The sequence below is a fragment of the Crinia signifera genome, chromosome 19 (genome assembly GCF_055691185.1).
Source record: "Crinia signifera chromosome 19, ASM5569118v1, whole genome shotgun sequence".
NCBI lineage: Eukaryota > Metazoa > Chordata > Amphibia > Anura > Myobatrachidae > Crinia > Crinia signifera.
In genome coordinates, this window is record NC_139226.1 from 12,522,326 (window position 1) to 12,543,099 (window position 20,774).

The 20,774-nt window shown below is 50.0% G+C and overlaps 1 protein-coding gene across 1 annotated transcript in view; it reads right to left on the reverse strand.

The window, feature by feature from the left end:
• The window catches only part of LOC146041446 (zonadhesin-like), a 155,783-nt gene that overhangs the window by 120,738 nt on the left and 14,271 nt on the right, over positions 1-20,774 (reverse strand). Inside the window, exons 9-12 of the mRNA XM_083161426.1 lie at positions 19,084-19,272; positions 17,471-17,656; positions 11,962-12,147; positions 9,965-10,153 (exon numbers count right to left, since the gene is read on the reverse strand). Of these exons, the coding sequence (XP_083017552.1) occupies positions 9,965-10,153; positions 11,962-12,147; positions 17,471-17,656; positions 19,084-19,272 (750 nt within the window). The remainder of the gene's footprint in view (positions 1-9,964; positions 10,154-11,961; positions 12,148-17,470; positions 17,657-19,083; positions 19,273-20,774) is intronic.

Here is a 20,774-nt window from a genome sequence, read left to right on the forward strand (position 1 = left end):
GCAATTAGCAGTTGAGTTTATGTGCGAAGCCTCGGTGGACTCAGTGAAACTTACGGCCAGGGCAGGGGCGGTAGCTGCAGTAACTCGGAGAGCGCTGTGGTTAAAGCCTTGGGCAGCGGACGTGCAGTCCAAGAACAAGCTGCTGTCACTGCCATTTGAGGGGAATTATCTCTTCGGTAAACAACTGGATGAGATAATTGCTAAAATTTCGGGGGGTAAGTCGGTGTTGCTACCCCAGGATAAGACAACAAAAAAGCCACCTCCTGCAAAGCCATTCAGACAATTTCAGGAGTTTAGGGGATGCGGCTTCTTACAGACCGGGTAGAAGCTACAGGAGGAGTCAGTGGCAAGCTAGAGGTAATTTTCGTGGCCAAAGAGTCCGCGATGGGAGATTCCAGCCGAAAAAAGACCAGCAATGACGCCGAGTCAGTGCGGGTAGGAGCCAGACTATTGGAGTTTTGCCAAACCTGGGAGGCATCCACGACAGACAAGTGGGTGTTAGAAGTAATGTAGTCTGGCTACAAAATAGAATTCTCCAAAATCCCAAAAAGTTTCTTCTTAAGTTCTCCAGTCCCAGTAAACAAGGAGGAGAAAACAGCCTTTTTGTCAAGTCTTCAATTAATGTTAGAGCAGGGGGTGGTAGTAAGAGTCAGTAGGTCAGGAAGGAACCGGCTGTTACTCAAGATTTTTCATGGTGAAGAAGGTCTCAGGAGGTTTTCGGACCATCTTGGATCTGAGGCGCCTAAACAGGTGCGTTCACGTAAGGCCATTCAAGATGGAGTCTATAAGATCCATACTTCCAAACATAAAAAAGGGCGTGTATGGCGTCCATAGACTTAAAGGATGCATATCTGCATGTCCCAATTTTTCCAGGGCACCAAAGGTTCCTTCGTTTTTCTGTGGCAGGAAAACATTACCAATTTGTGGCCTTACCGTTCGGCCTGTCCACCTCTCCAAGAACCTTCTCCAAAGTACTTATCATTGTGATAGCAAGAATAAGACAAGAAGGAATTGCTATCTGGGCCTACCTCGACGATCTCCTTGTAGTGGGGGATTCAGTAGAGCAGGTAAAAAGGCACATAGACAAAGTAATAGACTGTCTCAAACAACACGGGTGGCTGGTCAATCTCGGCAAAAGTCATCTGTCTCCCACAAAACAGATAAAGTATCTAGGGAGCGTGATAGATTCTCAAAGAATGACACTGAGCTTAACCGACGAAAGGAGAGTAAAATTAGTCCAGCAGGCGATGATAATGTGTCGGAGGACAGTTGTGTCGTCGGACGACTGTATGAAAATGCTGGGGCTAATGGCGGTTTAGACACGGTTTCCTTGGGCCAGGTTTCATACTAGAAAACTACAAAGGTGTTTCCTGGAACAGTGGAACGGAGACTCAAGAAACTTGTCCCAAAAGATTGTAATGTCAAAGTCAGCAAAGAGAGACTTAGTATGGTGGCAAAACAGGAAAAGACTAATAGAAGGGAAGTCTTTTATACCGGGCAAACAGGTAACAGTAACCACTGGCGCAAGCAGCTCAGGGTTTAGGTGCAGTTTGTGGTTCTCGAACCGCACAAGGCACTTGGTCAGCAGAGTGGGGCAGGAAACACTCCAACCTAAGGGAAATGGCGGCAGTGGTACTGGCGTGCAAACATTTCCAGGAAATACTCTTCCAAAGAGAAGTAGTAATACGATCGGACAATCGGTCAGTTGTGGCTTACGTGAACCGACAAGGAGGAACAAAAAGCCAGTCTCTGATGGAAGAGACGGAAAAATTGTTCAAGTGGGCCGAACGTTACATCACAAACATCAGCGCGGTGTTTCTAGCCGGCAAAGACAATCAATGGGCGGATGGTCTCAGCAGAGGAGATTGTGTCCCGAGTGGGGTCTCAACGGACAGGTGTTCAACGAGTTGGTGCAAAGATGGGGTATGCCACAAGTAGACCTTATGGCCACCTCAAGAAACAATCAGGTGCCAATATTTTTCTCAAGATACCGAGAATACGGAGCAGCACAAGTGGACGCATTATCAGTTCCATGGGACATGCAACTGGCGTATGTGTTCCCTCCTTTCAGAATAATCCCAAAGGTCCTGCTAAAGATTCAAAGGGAGAGTACTTTAGTGTTAGCAGTGCTGCCATATTGGCCAAGGAGGGCCTGGTTTTCGAAAGTTCTGCAGATGGCAATAGGTGGGCAAGTAAGACTTCCCGACTTACCGGAACTGTTGTTTCAAGGGAAAGTCTGGTGGTCTCAGCCAGAGTCTTGGAACCTGACGGCATGGTTGCTGAATCCGGGAATATGAAAGATCAAGGATTCTCGGATAAAGTAGTAGAAACATTATTGAGGGCAAGAAAAAGTCGGCATCTAGCTCTTATTACAGGATCTGGAAGAAATTTAGTTTCTATTGTAAGGGAGGAAGGTAAGCAATCCAGAAGAAGTGGCTACCTTATTGTCCTTTCTACAAGCAGGGTTGGATAAAGGTCTAGCATTGGCTTCACTCAAAGTACAGATCTCAGCATTGGGGGCCATTCTAGATAGAGATTTGGCTAATAATAGGTATGTGAGGAGATTTGTACAGGCGGCTGGAAAGATCAGACCTAGGATAAGGCAGCCGTTAGCTCCATGGGACCTTAATCTAGTTCTTGAAGTCTTGACGGAACCTCCTTTTGAGCCCTTGCAGGAAGTCTCAATTAAGTTTTTGACATAGAAGGTGGTGTTTTTAGGTACAGTGACCTCAGCAAGGAGAGTTTCAGAACTGCAGGCTCTGTGGGTGGAAGAACCCTTTTTGAAAATTTTTGAGGACAAATTAGTAATGCGCACAAATCCTCTTTTTCTTCTGAAAGTAGTGTCCACCTTCCATATCAATCAAGAAATAGTTCTACCTTCATTGTGTGCAGAGCCAAAAAATGAGAAGGAAAAGAGACTAAATACACTTGATGTAATCCGAGCATTAAGGATTTACATCCAAAGGTCGCAAGAACACAGAAAGACAAAAAGTTTGTTTGTCCTGGGTGAGGGTAAGAACGTAGGTCAGAGGGCATCAAAAGGTACCATCGCAAGGTGGATAAAAAATTGTATCCAGAAGGCTTATGAACTGAAGGGTGTAGAGCTCCCGAAGGGTCTGAAGGCCCATTCGACAAGGGCGATTGCTACATCATGGGCATAGAAAGGATCTGCCACAGCAGAAGAACTGTGCAAAGCAGCAGGATGGGCATCAGTTCATACGTTTGCGAGGCATTATGGAGTTGACGTCTGGTCCTCGGCAGATGCAAGCTTCGGGAGAAGGGTGCTCAGAGCTGTCATCTGAGGCATCACTCAAGAACAAGATTTATTTTGGAAAATCTTTTTCGTTTTTAAGAGCATCATTATTTCTCTTCATGGTTTGTATAAATATCCCTCCCTATAATATTACTGCTGGGGTAACACCCAGTGTGTGGCTGCCATGGGAGGAGGTAGAGGAAATATCAGATTCTTACCTGATAATATGTTTTCCTCTACTCCTCCATGGCAGCATATATTCCCGGCCCTTATGTGGGTTGGGGGTGTGAAGTGAATAACGAATTGTGTTTGTTTTAAAGCTGGAATAATGAAGACACAGAGCAAGGGAGGAGTGGCCTTATATAGGGGACATGTCTTTCTTTCCCTTTGTGAGTACCAGAGGCGGATTGGCCCACCAGGAAACCGGGCCATTTCCCGGTGGGCCGGACCAGGTTCTCATTGGCTGGGCCGCTTACCTTGGTTAGAAGCGGCCGCAGCCCAGCCCAGTGGCAAACGCAGGATTTTCAGAAGGGGGTTTCCAGAGGGGCGGAGCAAAGCACGGAGATGGACACTTAAGTGACCCAGTATATGCCGGGTCAGTTAAAGTATTATAGATAGACCAAATGTATATAAATAATAAAAACAAATATATATATATATATATATATTTATACATACATATACATACAGGGGCATCAACAGCAGTGTAGGCCCCTGGGCATAGCAATGTATTGGGGCACCTACCGATCCTCCAGCAGTAGGGGTGGGGGAAGCTTTGATGTCCCACAGGTGGTAGGGTGTATTATATCAACTGCTCAGCATGTAGGGCCTGGATCAGTAATTTTCACTAATTACCCCTTTACTGTACAGATGGTGGGAGATTGGGAGGGAGAAGGGGGCATTGGGATGAATGAAGGGGCCCTGATACATAACTTCCAGGGTAGTAGAGGATGTTTAATATGCAGAGGAGGGGTGTATAGTGGAGTGGGCTTATTATTCATAATTTTATGGTGGGAGGATAGCTTGCTCGACTGCAGATATCATCTCCAGTTCCAGGAAATGGATTTCTTAGATTGTAATGCAATTAAAAACTAGAGAATCCCACCTACCAAGCGGTACTGGGGACTAGGGGATGAGAGTTCAGGAGGCAGAGCAATCTGCCAATGAGCATATAAAACTACATACCAGGTGTGTGGAGCTGGAGCAGTAACCAGCTACTAGAAGGCTGATATCTCTGGTTCTGGGAACAGTAGAGACAAGCTACTAGTGTCCTTCAAAGGGGGAGAGTCCCAGCTTTTGGAATATACCCTCAGAAAAACTCTAAGTCAGACAGAACCTGAAAGATCTGACTGGGAAGAGCAATTAACAGGCTTGGATGGGGACCACTGCTTTGAAGTCAGATATCTCCGGTTCCCAAGGGCCGATTTTTAAAATTCTTGTACCCATGGAAAGAGGAGACCCTCAGCTTTTAGCCTAGGGCCCTTACACTTCTGGGGGGGGGGGGGGGGTTCTGGCTACTCGGAAACCCCCCCTGCGTGTGCTACTGCAGCCTGGTCACAAACGGCAGCATTGCCCAAAACAAATATGGCTGCAGCATATATGCATATATTAAATGCACATATGCGGTGGCCATATTTGTTTTGGGCTATGCTGCCACTGGGAAGAGATGCGAAGTATCTGGGCGGTGAGTAGTGTCCGCACACCTGCCACACCTCACCACTGGGCGGTGACTAGTGTCCGGACCCCCGATACCCACCCACCCACCCCCGGCAGTAGCAGCAGCAAAGCAACCCCCCCCCCCCCCGGCTGTAGCATCAACAACCCCACACCCCCCGGGCTGGATTCCAATCCCAATTCGCCCCTGGTGAGTACTGCCCAGTGGGGAGGAACCCAGTGTGTGGCTGCCATGGAGGAGTAGAAGAAAGCATATTATCAGGTAAGAATCTGATATTTATATGTCATTTGTATTTTTTTCCTATATTGATTCATATCATTATGCACAAATGTGCATTTAAAGTGTTTTATGATTTAATAATAAAAAATATAAATTTTAAGTGATATTCACTCATCATTAAATAAGAGCGATGGTAATTCTTTGTGTACAAACCTTTCTCTAGAGTGTGGGTCACCACTCTCCTAGATACCAATCCTTCCCTGTATTTAAATGTTGCAATCTTTTTAATAAAAGCATTGACACTGTAATGGAATCTTCATGCTCTATATAAGACGCTGTAACGGAATCTGCTGCGCTATATAAGTCACTGTAACGGAATCTGCTGCGTTATATAAGACACTGTAACAGAATCTGATGCGCTATATAAGACACTGTAACGGAATCTGCTGCGCTATATAAGACACTGTAACGGAATCTGCTGCGCTATATAAGACGCTGTAACGGAATCTGCTGCACTATATAATACGCTGTAACGGAATCTGCTGCGCTATATAAGACCCTGTAACGGAATCTGCTGCGCTATATAATACGCTGTAACGGAATCTGCTGCACTATATAAGACACTGTAACAAAATCTGCTGCGCTATATAATACGCTGTAACGGAATCTGCTGCACTATATAAGACACTGTAACAAAATCTGCTGCGCTATATAATACGCTGTAACGGAATCTGCTGCGCTATATAATACGCTGTAACGGAATCTGCTGCGCTATATAAGACACTGTAACGGAATCTGCTGCGCTATATAAGACCCTGGAACGGAATCTGCTGCGCTATATAAGACACTGGAACGGAATCTGCTGCGCTATATAAGACACTGGAACGGAATCTGCTGCGCTATATAAGACACTGTAACGGAATCTGCTGCGCTATATAAGACACTGTAACGGAATCTGCTGCGCTATATAAGACGCTGTAACGGAATCTGCTGCACTATATAATACGCTGTAACGGAATCTGCTGCGCTATATAAGACCCTGTAACGGAATCTGCTGCGCTATATAATACGCTGTAACGGAATCTGCTGCACTATATAAGACACTGTAACGGAATCTGCTGCGCTATATAAGACACTGTAACAAAATCTGCTGCGCTATATAATACGCTGTAACGGAATCTGCTGCGCTATATAATACGCTGTAACGGAATCTGCTGCGCTATATAAGACACTGTAACGGAATCTGCTGCGCTATATAAGACCCTGGAACGGAATCTGCTGCGCTATATAAGACACTGGAACGGAATCTGCTGCGCTATATAAGACACTGGAACGGAATCTGCTGCGCTATATAAGACACTGTAACGGAATCTGCTGCACTATATAAGACCCTGGAACGGAATCTGCTGCGCTATATAATACACTATAACGGAATGTGCTGCGCTATATAAGACACTGTAACGGAATCTGCTGCACTATATAAGACCCTGGAACGGAATCTGCTGCGCTATATAAGACATTGGAACGGAATCTGCTGCGCTATATAAGACACTGGAACGGAATCTGCTGCGCTATATAAGACCCTGGAACGGAATCTGCTGCGCTATATAAGACACTGGAACGGAATCTGCTGCGCTATATAAGACACTGGAACGGAATCTGCTGCGCTATATAAGACACTGGAACGGAATCTGCTGCGCTATATAAGACACTGGAACGGAATCTGCTGCGCTATATAAGACACTGGAACGGAATCTGCTGCGCTATATAAGACCCTGGAACGGAATCTGCTGCGCTATATAAGACACTGGAACGGAATCTGCTGCGCTATATAAGACACTGGAACGGAATCTGCTGCGCTATATAAGACACTGTAACGGAATCTGCTGCACTATATAAGACTCTGGAACGGAATCTGCTGCGCTATATAAGACACTATAACAGAATGTGCTGCGCTATATAAGACACTGTAACGGAATCTGCTGCACTATATAAGACCCTGGAACGGAATCTGCTGCGCTATATAAGACACTGGAACGGAATCTGCTGCGCTATATAAGACACTGGAACGGAATCTGCTGCGCTATATAAGACACTGGAACGGAATCTGCTGCGCTATATAAGACACTGTAACTGAATCTGCTGCGCTATACAAGACACTGTAACGGAATCTGCTGCGCTATATAAGATACTAACGGAATCTGCTGCGTTATTTGAGACGCTGTAACGGAATCTGCTGCACTATATAAGACACTGTAACCCTCTCTCACAACACATGACAGCCAATCAGCATCTTGAATAGGTTATACAGAGACATAATAGGGAGGATCTCAGCTTTATTGTGATGTGAAGAGAACACACACATATACATATACATAGGGAGTTTTAGCCCGGCACTCCAAGGATAACACAGTGCAGCTGCCGCGGGTGCCTTCCGGGCACAATGGATAGATAGTGATACGGAAACAAGCAGAGGCACTCCAGCGGTCTTGTGGAAACAACAGAGTTTACTGTGATGCTACGACGTTTCGGGGATACAGACACCCCTTCAAGTGTACAATAAAGTGCGCTATTGTACACTTGAAGAAGGGGTGTCTATCTATATATGTCTGTATCATTTCCCGTAACCGGATAGGTTACAGTGTTCCGGAGGTATACAGATTCCGTTACTGTTCCGGACATGCCCCCTCTTGCACTGACATCCTGGTGGATGGCAATCCATGGTGCACGTGGAATATTTTTTCGATTTTCACATGATTCAGAACAAGCGGGAAGGCGCCTGCTATACTCCTGGTTGGGTCCGGCGCAAGATCCTGAATTAAAATAAAGAAAAACAGTTAAGTAACAAATTCACAGTGGACGAAGGGCCTGATTCAGTACCGCTCACTAAGCAGCTGTCGTTCACTGATTAGCAGATCCCCTTGAAAGCATGCGAATGGATGTATAGCTGACACATCCAATCACATTCGAGAGTATGTGGGAAGAATCATTAAATTTTCCCCCATGCCAAATAAAAGACAGTCTATACCGACCTCTATTTGGCTCGGAAACGTCATGTGACGTGCAGACTTTGAGTTCGCATGGGGACGCCCATCGTTTTTCTGGTGCAACCACCTTTTTTGTGGGCACACCCAGGAAACATTCGGCATCCCCATGTGTCAGCCCCCTGTCCTCCCACTGCCCATTTCCCTCTCAGAGAACGCCTCGATGACTGTGATCGCCACCATCGTACAGCGCATGCATATATTTGACTATACGAATGCGCAGAGCCGCACCATCGGTCCGAATACACTGGGGACCAATCCTTACAGAATCAGGCCATAAGATCTCGCCACAAAGCCAGCAGGTTGTGAACTGATAGAAAGCATTTGGGGTCAGCGCAGGCCATTGAAGGTCAAACATGCCCTCCCAGCTCATGTGCTTCCCCCCCCGTGGGCGCTCAGGAGGGCAGAGTCCTTTAATTCCCGCCACACCGCACAGCAGCCACATACAACATCAATGGTCACACCCCTGGCACACATCCCCCGCCCTTACTTTAAAAATAACATTGTTTAGGACGAACACAGGTTCCATCGCCCTTGCGGACATATCCTGGCTTGCACTGGCATCTTCTAGGTAGGTGGCATTCCATGGCGCATTTCCTTGCTATGATCCAATTTTCACAGGTACGTGGGCATCTGGAAGCGCAATCCGTGTACTCCTCATTAGCACCAGGACAAGGGCCTAAATTAGAAGCAGAAGACAATGAGTAATTATTAATTAATCTATTAGTAATAATAGACCATGACCTGTTATACTCAGGTTGGCAACTGTGAACAATTGGGGCTGGTGCCAGCACTGTGGAACTGATGGCCGGGTGAGAATCATAGGATATACAGGAGGTAAATAGCCATGCCCTAGGTGCACACTGACAAAGGTCCACATGCCCTAGGTGCACACTGACAGGTCCACATGCCCTAGGTGCACACTGACAAAGGTCCACATGCTCAAGGTCCACATTGGTAAACGGTTGACATGCACGAGGTCAAATGTATGAGAAAGTCCCAAAAATCGTAAAAAACTCATGTCGACCTTCAAGTGTGTTAAGTATTGCCATGTCAATGTGGATTTTTTGAGTGTGTTAACCTGTTGTCAGTGTCAACCTTGTGACTGTTGTTGACGCAGTGTATGTTTACCTCAGCGGCGTAGCTACGTTTTGGGCGCCCCCCATTCAAACCCCCCAAATCCCCCGCAGCCTTACCTTTCGCACTGGTCCCGGCGGCTCCGTCCTTCTGCTGAGGACCACCACAAAATGGCCGCCCCCATACAGCAGACAGTTTCAGAGAACTGTGTGCTATATGGGGGCGGCCATTTTGTGGTGGTCCTCAGCAGAAGAACGGAGCCGCCGGGACCAGCGAAATAGGTAAGCCTGCGGGGGAGGTGTAACTATAGCACCGCAGCCCCCGGCGCCCCCATATGCACAGCGCCTCCCCCCCGCGTGCGTTGGCGGGGGCTGCGGTGCTATAGTTACGCCAGTGGTTGACCTTTTGGTGTTGACCTATACATTATCGATTTATCGACCAGATCCCATGAAGGCCAAACATGGCCTCCCTGGGTATGTAGGGAAGGGCAGAGACCCTTGGAACTTATGGACACTCATTGCTGGACCCTTTCTTCCCACCAGAGTACGCAGCCCGCACTGAATACTGCAGCAATGGTCACACCCCTGGCACACTGCCCGCACTGAATACTGCAGCAATGGCCACACCCCTGGCACACAGCCCGCACTGTATACAACAGCAATGGTCACACCCCTGGCACACAGCCACCTCCCTTACTTTTAGGAGGACATTGATTGGGAAGAACACAGGCTCCTTCGCTGTTACGGACATATCCGGTCTTGCACTGACATTGTCCAGGGGTGCGGCAGATATCAAAGCATGGTATTCCTTTGTCCCGATCATCACAGGTAGGTGGACAGACGGGAGCACAATCCGTGTACTCCTCATTAGCACCAGGACAAGGGCCTAAATTAGAAGCAGAAGACAATGAGTAATTATTAATTAATCTATTAGTAGTAATAGACCATGACCAGTTATACTCAGGCCGTGGCAACTGCGAACAATTGGGGCTGGTGCCAGCACTGTGGAACTGATGGCCGGGTGAGAATCATAGGATATACAGCAGGAAGCCATGCCCTAGGTGCACACTGACAAAGGTCCACATGCCCTAGGTGCACACTGACAAAGGTCCACATGCTCAAGGTCCACATTGGTAAAAGGTTGACATGCACGAGGTCAAAAGTATGAGAAAGTCCCAAAAATCGTAAAAAACTCATGTCAACCTGTAAGTGTGTTAAGCTTTGCCATGTCAATGACGATTTATCAATTGTGTTGACCTTTTGTCAGTGTCAACCTTGTGACTGTTGTTGACCTATACATTATCGATTTATCGACCAGATCTCATGAAGGCCAAACACGTTGTCCATGCACATGTGCTGGCCTAATTGGGTATTAGGGAAGGGCAGAGACCCTTGGAACTCTTGAACACTCATTGCTGGACCCTTTCTTCCCACCAGAGTCCACAGCCCGCACTGAATACCGCAGCAATGGTCACACCAGGGGTGGGCTGGGCCGGAGGGCAGGGTGCCATGTGCCCTCCGGGCCGCTTCCGGAACACTGCTGCGGCTACAGGAAAATGGCCGCCGGACAATTTCCTGTAGCCGCAGCCGTGTTCTGGAAGCCGCGGCCAGCGCAGGAGGGCTGCCTGGAGGAGGTGGATGGTGACCAGCGCGGCCCGCAGACAGTGACTGGCTAAGTGGCCCGGGGGAGCAGGAGGGCTGTCGGACCCCACCGGACACCCCCCCCCCCCCCGCCCAGCAGCAGCAGATGGAGAGACAGCAACAATGGTAAGTTGCTGGTGGGAAATTCTGGCACTGTGGGGGCATATGTGTCTCTGGCACTGTGGGGGCATATGTGTCTCTGGCACTGTGGGGGCATATCTGGCACTGTGGGGGCATATGTGTATCTGGCACTGTGGGGGCATATGTGGCACTGTGGGGGCATATGCGTCTCTGGCACTGTGGGGAAATAGCTGGCACTGTGGGGGCAAATCTGGCACTGAACATCACATTGTGCAGTGTAATGGGCATCATTGTATTGGGTGCAATGGGCATTACGGTGTGGAGAGCATTGGGTAATTGCCATAACAGTATGGGGTGCAATGGGCATCAAGGTGTGCGGCATAATGTGTAATTAGCATCACAATGTGCAATCTGCCGGTACATAATACAATTATGGTACAGGCCACGCCCCCTTATGATAGGCCACACGCCTAATTTTTCAGCGCGCCTCAGGCGCGCACAAGCATTCGGCCTTCCAGAGATATGGGGGGTATGGGCCAGTGCTCTGGATTTGCCCCCTAGGCTAAAAGTTGCCAGCCAGCCCCTGGGTCACACCCTGGCACACAGCCCACACTGAATACCGCAGCAATGGTCGCACCCTGGTAAAAACAGCCCACACTGTATACAACAGCAATGGTCACACCCCTGGCACACAGCCCGCACTGAATACTGCAGCAATGGTCACATCCCTGGCACGCAGCCCGCACTGAATACCGCAGCAATGGTCACACCCCTAGCACACAGTCCGCACTGTATACAACAGCAATGGTCACACCCCTGGCACACAGCCCGCGCTGTATACTGCAGCAATGGTCACACCCCTGGCACACAGCCCGCACTGAATACCGCAGAAATGGTCACACCCCTGGCACACAGCCCACACTGTATACAACAGCAATGGTCACACCCCTGGTACACAGCCGCCTCCCTTACTTTTAGGAGGACATTGCTTGGGAAGAACACAGGCTCCTTCGCTGTTACGGACATATCCGGTCTTGCACTGACATTCTCCAGGGAGGCAGATCTCACTGCACCCTATTCCTTTGTCCCAATTATCACAGGTAGGTGGACAGGTGGAAGCACAATCCCTGTACTCCTCATTAGCACCAGGACAAGGGCCTAAATTAGAAGCAGAAGACAATGAGTAATTATTAATTAATCTTTTAGTATTAATAGACCATGACCGGTTATACTCAGGCTGCGAACAATTGGGGCTGGTGCCAGCACTGTGGAACTGATGGCCGGGTGAGGATCATAGGATATACAGGAGGTAAATAGCCATGCCCTAGGTGCACACTGACAAAGGTCCACATGCCCTAGGTGCACACTGACAAAGGTCCACATGCCCTAGGTGCACACTGACAGGTCCACATGCTCAAGGTCCACATTGGTAAAAGGTTGACATGCACGAGGTCAAAAGTATGAGAAAGTCCCAAAAATCGTAAAAAAATCATGTCAACCTGTAAGTGTTAAGCTTTGTCATGTCAATGACGATTTTTTGATTGGGTTGACCTTTTGTCAGTGTCAACCTTGAGACTCTTGTTGACCCAGTGCATGTTGACCTTTTGGTGTTGACCTATACATTATCGATTTATCGACCAGATCTCATGAAGGCCAAACACGTTGTCCATGCACATGTGCTGGCCTAATTGGGTATTAGGGAAGGGCAGAGACCCTTGGAACTCTTGAACACTTGTTGCTGGACCCTTTCTTCTCACCAGAGTCCACAGCCCGCACTGAATACTGCAGCAATGGTCACACCAGAGACAAGCTGGGTCGGGGGGCAGGGTGCCATGTGCCCCCCGGGCCGCTTAGCCAGTCACTGGCTGCGGGCTGCGCTGGTCACCATCCACCTCCTCCAGGCAGCCCTCCTGTGCTGCCCGTGGCTTCCAGAACACGGCCGCGGCTACAGGAAAATGGCCGCCGGCCCCCTGCACTGAGGACAGAGGACTTGAGGTAACAGCCATAGCCGCTGCTAGCTTCAAAGCAGTACCTGCGACCAACTGCTGCTTTCTAAGACCCAGCTCAAATTTTCTCTCCATTGGGTCTTTAAATATATTGGCCTCCTCAAGGGGCAGGGTGGTCTTTCTGGACAGCCTTGCCACTGCTGCGTCCACTTTCGGCGCTACCTTCCAAGAGGCAACTTGCTGTTTGTCAAACGGATACATTTTACTAACCCTGCTTGAAATTACCAACCGTTTGTCCGGGTGTTTCCATTCCTCCGAAATTACTTCTTTCAGAGTATTGGACAGCGGAAACACTTTACCCTTGCGTTTCTGATCTTTAAACAGCATTTCTTGGAGGCTCAAATCCTCCTGTGGATCATCAATATTTAAGGACTTGTAAATCAAATTTAACAAGTTATCAATCATGTCAGGGTTCACTTCAGTCTCTAGTTTATCCTGACTAGGCACCTCATCTGCCTGATCCAAATCATACTCTGGCATGACTGCACTAGTTGATCGATGGACCGAGTCATCAGAGTCCAGTGACGTGCGGTGAGGTCAGTGCCTGGGGAGGCACTGACCTTCCCACACTGGACCACAGGCAGCCATTACCACCAAGTGCTGCGCACTCATACATACATACACTGGCACTGATACATACATACATACATACATGCACTAACGCTCTCATTCATACATACACTGACACTCATACATACATGCACTAACGCTCTCATACATACATACATACATACATACACTGACACTCATACATACATGCACTAACGGTTTCATACATACATACACTAACGCTCTCATTCATACATACACTGACACTCATACATACATGCACTGACACTCATACATACATGCACTGACACTCATACATACATGCACTGACACTCATACATACATACACTAACGCTCTCATTCATACATACACTGACACTCATACATACATAGCAGTGGCGACAGGGGCGTAAGTAGAACTTTGTATGAGGACACATCTGTAACTGCCTCACACATATATACATACAGTGCCTACTGTACATATATGCACTTGACTTTCACATGCAGGCACTGCAGCTCCCATTCATACATACATGCACTGACGCACTCATACATACATACACTGACACTCATACATACATGCACTGCAGCTCTCATTCATACATACATACATGCACTGACGCACTCATACGTACATACACTGAGACTCATACATACATGCACTAATTCATACATACACTGGTCCCATTCATATATACATTCCACCCACCTGTCACACTTAGGCCACCTTCCCCCAGTGACTGTAGGCAGCTACTACTGGGGACACTAACTAATTAGGGCATTTTACCGAAAGCCATGCTGCTGCTGCTCCTTAGTGCTGCTGCTGGCTCATGTCCCTGGTGTCGGCTGCTTCTGCCGGGTCACAGGTGGGCACGGTCTCCTCTCCTGCTGCGGCACCTAGGTCCAGCTGCTGTCAGGGAGGTGCGGGAGGGGGCGGGGGACTGCTTCCCGTTGGGAGGCTGAGTTTTGCTTCCCCCTTCCTAGAGTTACGGTGCCGGGGCTCCGCTGTTAAGGAGCAGTGGAAGTGCTCGCTGTGGGTTCCTGCTCGAGGCACGCAGCGGCGCATCTCCCTCCTGTTGGCCGTTCCCGGACATCCCCCCCACCCCTCCTCCTCCGCCAGCAGACTCACCTGTCCTTGGCTATCTCCCAGCGGCTCCGGACTCCCCGTGCTGCTGCCTCGTCACCAGGTGGGCCTTACATGTGTGTGATTGGACAGCGGATCCAGCACTGGATCCGCTGACCCGATCACATCTGGGGGCGTGCATTCATACTGGTGCCCCGGTCATTACGGCACCAGTATGAATGCCGCTTCCCCATTCATTTTCAATGGGCTTTTACAGCCCATTGCTGCACCCTGTCCCCTGCCTGCCCCCCGCTGCCCGTAGTTTTAATGTTAACAGCGGGAGGCACCTCTCCCGCTGCCTCCCACCCTCCTCACATGCAGCAGTCTAGAGGTAGAAATGATGAAAATAATAAAAGATATATAAATATCTTCTTTTTATTATTTACATCATTATGACAGGGGAGGCTCTGCCTCCCCTGCCTCCCCTGACTGCACGTCCCTGTCAGTGTCCTCACTGATGACGACATGCTTTCTTTTGGACGACCGTTTCTCCACATCCTCCTTTGCCACAAACTTTTCTGCTAATGCAGATGTTAACATTTCTACTAGGCTCGACATTTGTGCTGGCTGCAGTTGTTGGGGGGGGGGGGGGGGGGTGTCTTACAACCTTCACATAGGATGCCCACGTGTTTTTCAGGTAACACTTTTTCACAGGCTGCACACTTGTCTAAATGAGGCCTCTTATGCTTGGACCTAACCTCCTTATCCTTGCTGGTCTCTGACCTAAAGGGAGAACCATACTATTACTCATGTAGGCGTATATGCAAAGGTGGACACCCCTAAAACTATGGCTTACCCTGATTTCCTCACAGCACGCCCATCATCCTCCATGGCAGCAGTGCGCAATTAACTCTAAAGGAAGAAAAGGGAAAAATAAACTAAACAGCTTCCCCCACTAACTACCTAAGTCCCGGATAACAGAGCATGTAGAAACAAAACATGCGCCCCCCGGCGCCTTACCCCGTTGTCCTGAGACCTCAGATACCGCGGCGACACCAGCGCTGACTCCTGCATCTTGTTTGAACGCAGACGCCGGCTAAATACGCTTCCGCTTGCGGCGGAAGCACGTCACTCACCGGCGCCGCGCACTGCCGCCGACGTCCGCCCGCTCTGTGCAGACGCACGCGGGCCAGGCAGTGACGCGGCAGACGCTATCCCGCGCCGCCATTGATGCCACTCCTGCGGACGCCACCGCCTGTAGCTGCCCCCGGGGGGGTCCGCATGCGGCCATTTAATTTGAATCCACCGGGTGCCCCGACTGGATGTACAGTCTTCTGCAGGGGGCCAGAGCCGCCGCAGAGACACGCCTGAGCCGGGTAAGCCAGTGTCCACCTCCCATCATACCTGTACCTGCACTTACCCGGAAAGGAAAAAGAGGAAGGAGGAGGGGCCCTTTTATAGGGGCTGGTGTCTTTCTTCCTTTCCAATGCACTACCCAGAGGGGAGAAACCCATGAGTGAGGGCTGCCATGGGGGAGGTAGAGGAAATCCTGGTACTGTGGGGGCATATGTGTCTCTGGCACTGTGGGAGCATTTCTGGCACTGTGGGGAGCCAGGGCCGGTGCTAGGGTGTCCGGCGCCTTCCTGCAAACCATACATTTTGCGCCCTTCACATTGCCATTGCAACAAGCTGCAGCCCGATTATGGGAGTGTATTCAACATGCGATCCTATGGAGGATCTCGGGTGCATTTACATGCATGCATACACCATCTCAGTGCTGTGTCCGCAAAATGTTGCAGGCACTAAAGGTGCCCATACACACTGCGAGAATCGAATACATTATGAGCTAGATCGCATCGCATGGCATGCATGCAATGTGTGTGCGATGCGATCCAAAAGCAGTACAAAAAGTATGTGCAGCACTCGTGACTGAGGGGGAAAGGAGGGGAGAGAAGGAGGAGATGGAAGGAGAGGGGAAGAGATAGAGGAGAGGGGGCGGCCCTGGCACAGCACACTGAGAAGAGGGAAGGAAGGGGAGGCGTTTGTCATTTGATTGACAGCTGACAGGCACAGGGAGCAATGGATAGGGGGTGGATCCAGACATGACATCCAGGCAGTCACAGACAGCGCAAGTGTCCATGAGGAAGAAGGGGGCAGGTCGCAGGAGGAGGAGGAGGAGGACAGTGTGCGTGGTGCAGGGAGCTGCTCAGACTCTCCATACTGCCGCCCGCTGTTAGACAAGCGCTGTGGGCGGCATGCAGGAGGCAGTGACAGTGAGGGCTGAGGCAGCTTTAGCAGAGCAGGGAGGGAGACAGCGCCTTTTCAGCATGGTGCCTCCCTGCTTTGCAGGAGCTGCTGAGTGGGTAGCACTGGCCCTGGTGGGGGTATATGTGTATCTGGCACTGTGGACATCACATTGTGCTGTGTAATGGGCATCATGGTATGGGGTGTAATGGGCATTATGGTGTGGGGAGCATTGGGTAATTGCCATCACAGTATGGGGTACAATGGGCATCAAGGTGTGCGGCATAATGTGTAATTAGCATCACAATGTGCAATCTGCAGGTACACAACACAATTATGGTACAGGCCACGCCCCCTTATGATAGGCCACACGCATTCGGTCTTCTAGAGATGGGGGGTATGGGCCAGTGCTCTGGACTTGCCCCTAGGATAAAAGTTGCCCGCTAGCCCCTGGTCACACCCCTGGCACACAGCCCACACTGAATACAACAGCAATGGTCACACCCCTGGCACACAGCCCACACTGAATACTGCAGCAATGGTCACACCCCTGGTTACACAGCCCGCGCTGTATACAACAGCAATGGTCACACCCCTGGTACACAGCCGCCTCCCTTACTTTTAGGAGGACATTGATTGGGAAGAACACAGGCTCCTTCGCTGTTACGGACATATCCGATCTTGCACTGACATTGTCGAGGGACGCAGATCTTAATGCACGCTATTCCTTTGTCCCAATCATCACAGGTAGGTGGACAGGCGGATGCACAATCCGTGTACTCCTCATTAGCACCAAGACAAGGGCCTAAATTAGAAGAAGAAGAAGACAATGAGTAATTATTAATGTATTAGTATTAATAGACCATGACCTGTTATACTCAGGCCGTGGCAACTGCGAACAATTGGGGCTGGTGCCAGCACTGTGGAACTGATGGCTGGGTGAGGATCATAGGATATAAAGGAGGTAAATAGCCATGCCCTAGGTGCACACTGACAGAGGTCCACATGCCCTAGGTGCACACTGACAAAGGTCCACATGCCCTAGGTGCACACTGACAAAGGTCCACATTGGTAAAAGGTTGACATGCACGAGGTCAAAAGTATGAGAAAGTCCCAAAAATCATAAAAAACTCATGTCAACCTGTAAATGTGTTAAGCTTTGCCATGTCAATGACGATTTTTTGATTGTGCTGACCTTTTGTCAGTGTCAACCTTGTGACTGTTGTTGACCTTTTGGTGTTGACCTATACATTATCGATTTATCGACCAGATCTCATGAAGGCCAAACACGGCATCCATGCACATGTGCTGGCCTAATTGGGTATGTAGGGAAGAGCAGAGACCCTTGGAACTCTTGAACACTTGTTGCTGGACCCTTTCTTCTCACCAGAGTCCACAGCCCGCACTGAATACTACAGCAATGGTCACACCAGGGGCGGGCTGGGCCGGGGGGGCAGGGTGCCATGTTCCCCCCAGGCCGCTTAGCAGTCACTGGCTGCGGGCCGCGCTGGTCATCATCCACCTCCTCCAGGTAGCCCTCCTGCACTGGCCACGGCTTCCAGAACACGGCTCGGCTACAGGAAAATGGCCGCCGGCCCCCTGCACTGAGGCCATTTTCCTGTAGCTGTGGCCGTGTTCTGGAAGCCGAGGCCAGTGCAGGAGAGCTGCCTGGAGAAGGTGGATGGTGACCAGCGCGGCCTGCAGCCAGTGACTGGCTAAGCGGCCCGGGGGAGCAGGAGGGCTGTCGGACCCCACCGGACACCCTCCTGCCCAGCAGCAGCACATGGAGAGACAGCAACAATGGTGAGTTGCTGGTGGGAATCTCTGGCACTGTGGGGGCATAGCTGGCACTGTACATCACATTGTGCGGTGTAATGGGCATTACGGTGTAGGGAGCATTGGGTAATTGCCATCACAGTATGGGGTGCAATGGGCACCAAGGTGTGCGGCATAATGTGTAATTAGCATCAGAATGTGCAATCTGCCGGTACACAATACAATTATGGTACAGGCCACGCCCCCTTATGATAGGCCACACGCCTAATTTTTCTGCGCGCCTCCGGCACGCACAAGCATTCGGCTTTCTAGAGATGGGGGGGGTATGGGCCAGTGCTCTGGACTTGCCCCTAGGATAAAAGTTGCCAGCCAGCCCCTGGTCACACCCCTGGCACACAGCCCACACTGATTACAACAGCAATGGTCACACCCCTGGTACACAGCCACCTCCCATACTTTTAGAAGGACATTGATAGGGACGAACACAGGCTCCTTCGCTGTCAAGGACATATCCGGTCTTGCACTGACATTCTCCAGGGAGGCAGATCTCAACACACCCTATTATTCCTTTGTCCCAATCATCACAGGTAGGTGGACAGGCGGAAGCACAATCCTTGTACTCCTCATTAGCTCCAAGACAAGGGCCTAAATTAGAAGCAGAAGACAATGAGTAATTATTAATTAATCTATTAGTATTAATAGACCATGACCTGTTATACTCAGGCCGTGGCAACTGCGAACAATTGGGGCTGGTGCCAGCACTGTGGAACTGATGGCCGGGTGAGAATCATAGGATATACAGCAGGAGGCCATGCTCTAGGTGCACACTGACAAAGGTCCACATGCCCTAGGTCCACACTGACAAAGGTCCACATGCCCTAGGTGCACACTGACAAAGGTCCACATGCCCTAGGTGCACACTGACAAAGGTCCACATGCCCTAGGTGCACACTGACAAAGGTCCACATTGGTAAAAGGTTGACATGCACGAGGTCAAAAGTACGAGAAAGTCCCAAAAATCGTAAAAAACTTGTGTCAACCTGTAAGTGTGTTAAGCTTTGCCATGTCAATGATGATTTTTTGATTGTGCTGACCTTTTGTCAGTGTCAACCTTGTGACTGTTGTTGACCTTTTGGTGTTGACCTATACATTATCGATTTATCGACCAGATCTCATGAAGGCCAAACACGTTGTCCATGCACATGTGCTGGCCTAATTGGGTATTAGGGAAGGGCAGAGACCCTTGGAACTCTTGAACACTCATTGCTGGACCCTTTCTTCCCACCAGAGTCCACAGCCCGCACTGAATACTGCAGCAATGGTCACACCAGAGACAAGCTGGGTCGGGGGGCAGGGTGCCATGTGCCCCCCGGGCCGCTTAGCCAGTCACTGGCTGCGGGCTGCGCTGGTCACCATCCACCTCCTCCAGGCAGCCCTCCTGTGCTGGCCGCGGCTTCCAGAACGCGGCCGCGCTCTGGAAGCCGCGGCCAGCACAGGAGGGCTGCCTGGAGGAGGTGGATGGTGACCAGCGCAGCCCGCAGCCAGTGACTGGCTAAGCGGCCCGGGGGAGCAGGAGGGCTGCTGGACCCCATCGGACACCCCCCCGCCCAGCAGCAGATGGAGAGACAGCAACAATGGTGAGTTGCTGGTGGGAAATCTTGGTACTGTGGGAGCATATCTGGCACTGTGGGGGAATGTGTGTCTCTGGCACTGTGGGGGCCAGGGCCGGTGCTAGGGTGTCCGGCGCCTTCCTGCAAACCATACATTTTGCGCCCTTCACATTGCCATTGCAACAAGCTGCAGCCCGATTATGGGAGTGTATGCAATATGCGATCCTATGGAGGATCTCGGGTGCATGTACATGTATGCATACACCATCTCAGTGCTGTGTCCGCAAAATGTTGCAGGCACTAAAGGTGCCCATACACGCTGCGAGAATCCCATACGTTATGGGCTAGATCGCATCGCACGGCATGCATGCAATGTGTGTGCGATGCAATCCAAAAGCAGTACAAAAAGTATGTGCAGCACTCGTGACTGAGGGGGAAAGGAGAGAAGGAGGAGATGGAAGAAGAGGGGAGGAGATAGAGGGGGCGGAGTGTTGAGGACTGGCAGCGGCCCTGGCACAGCACACTGAGAAGAGGGAA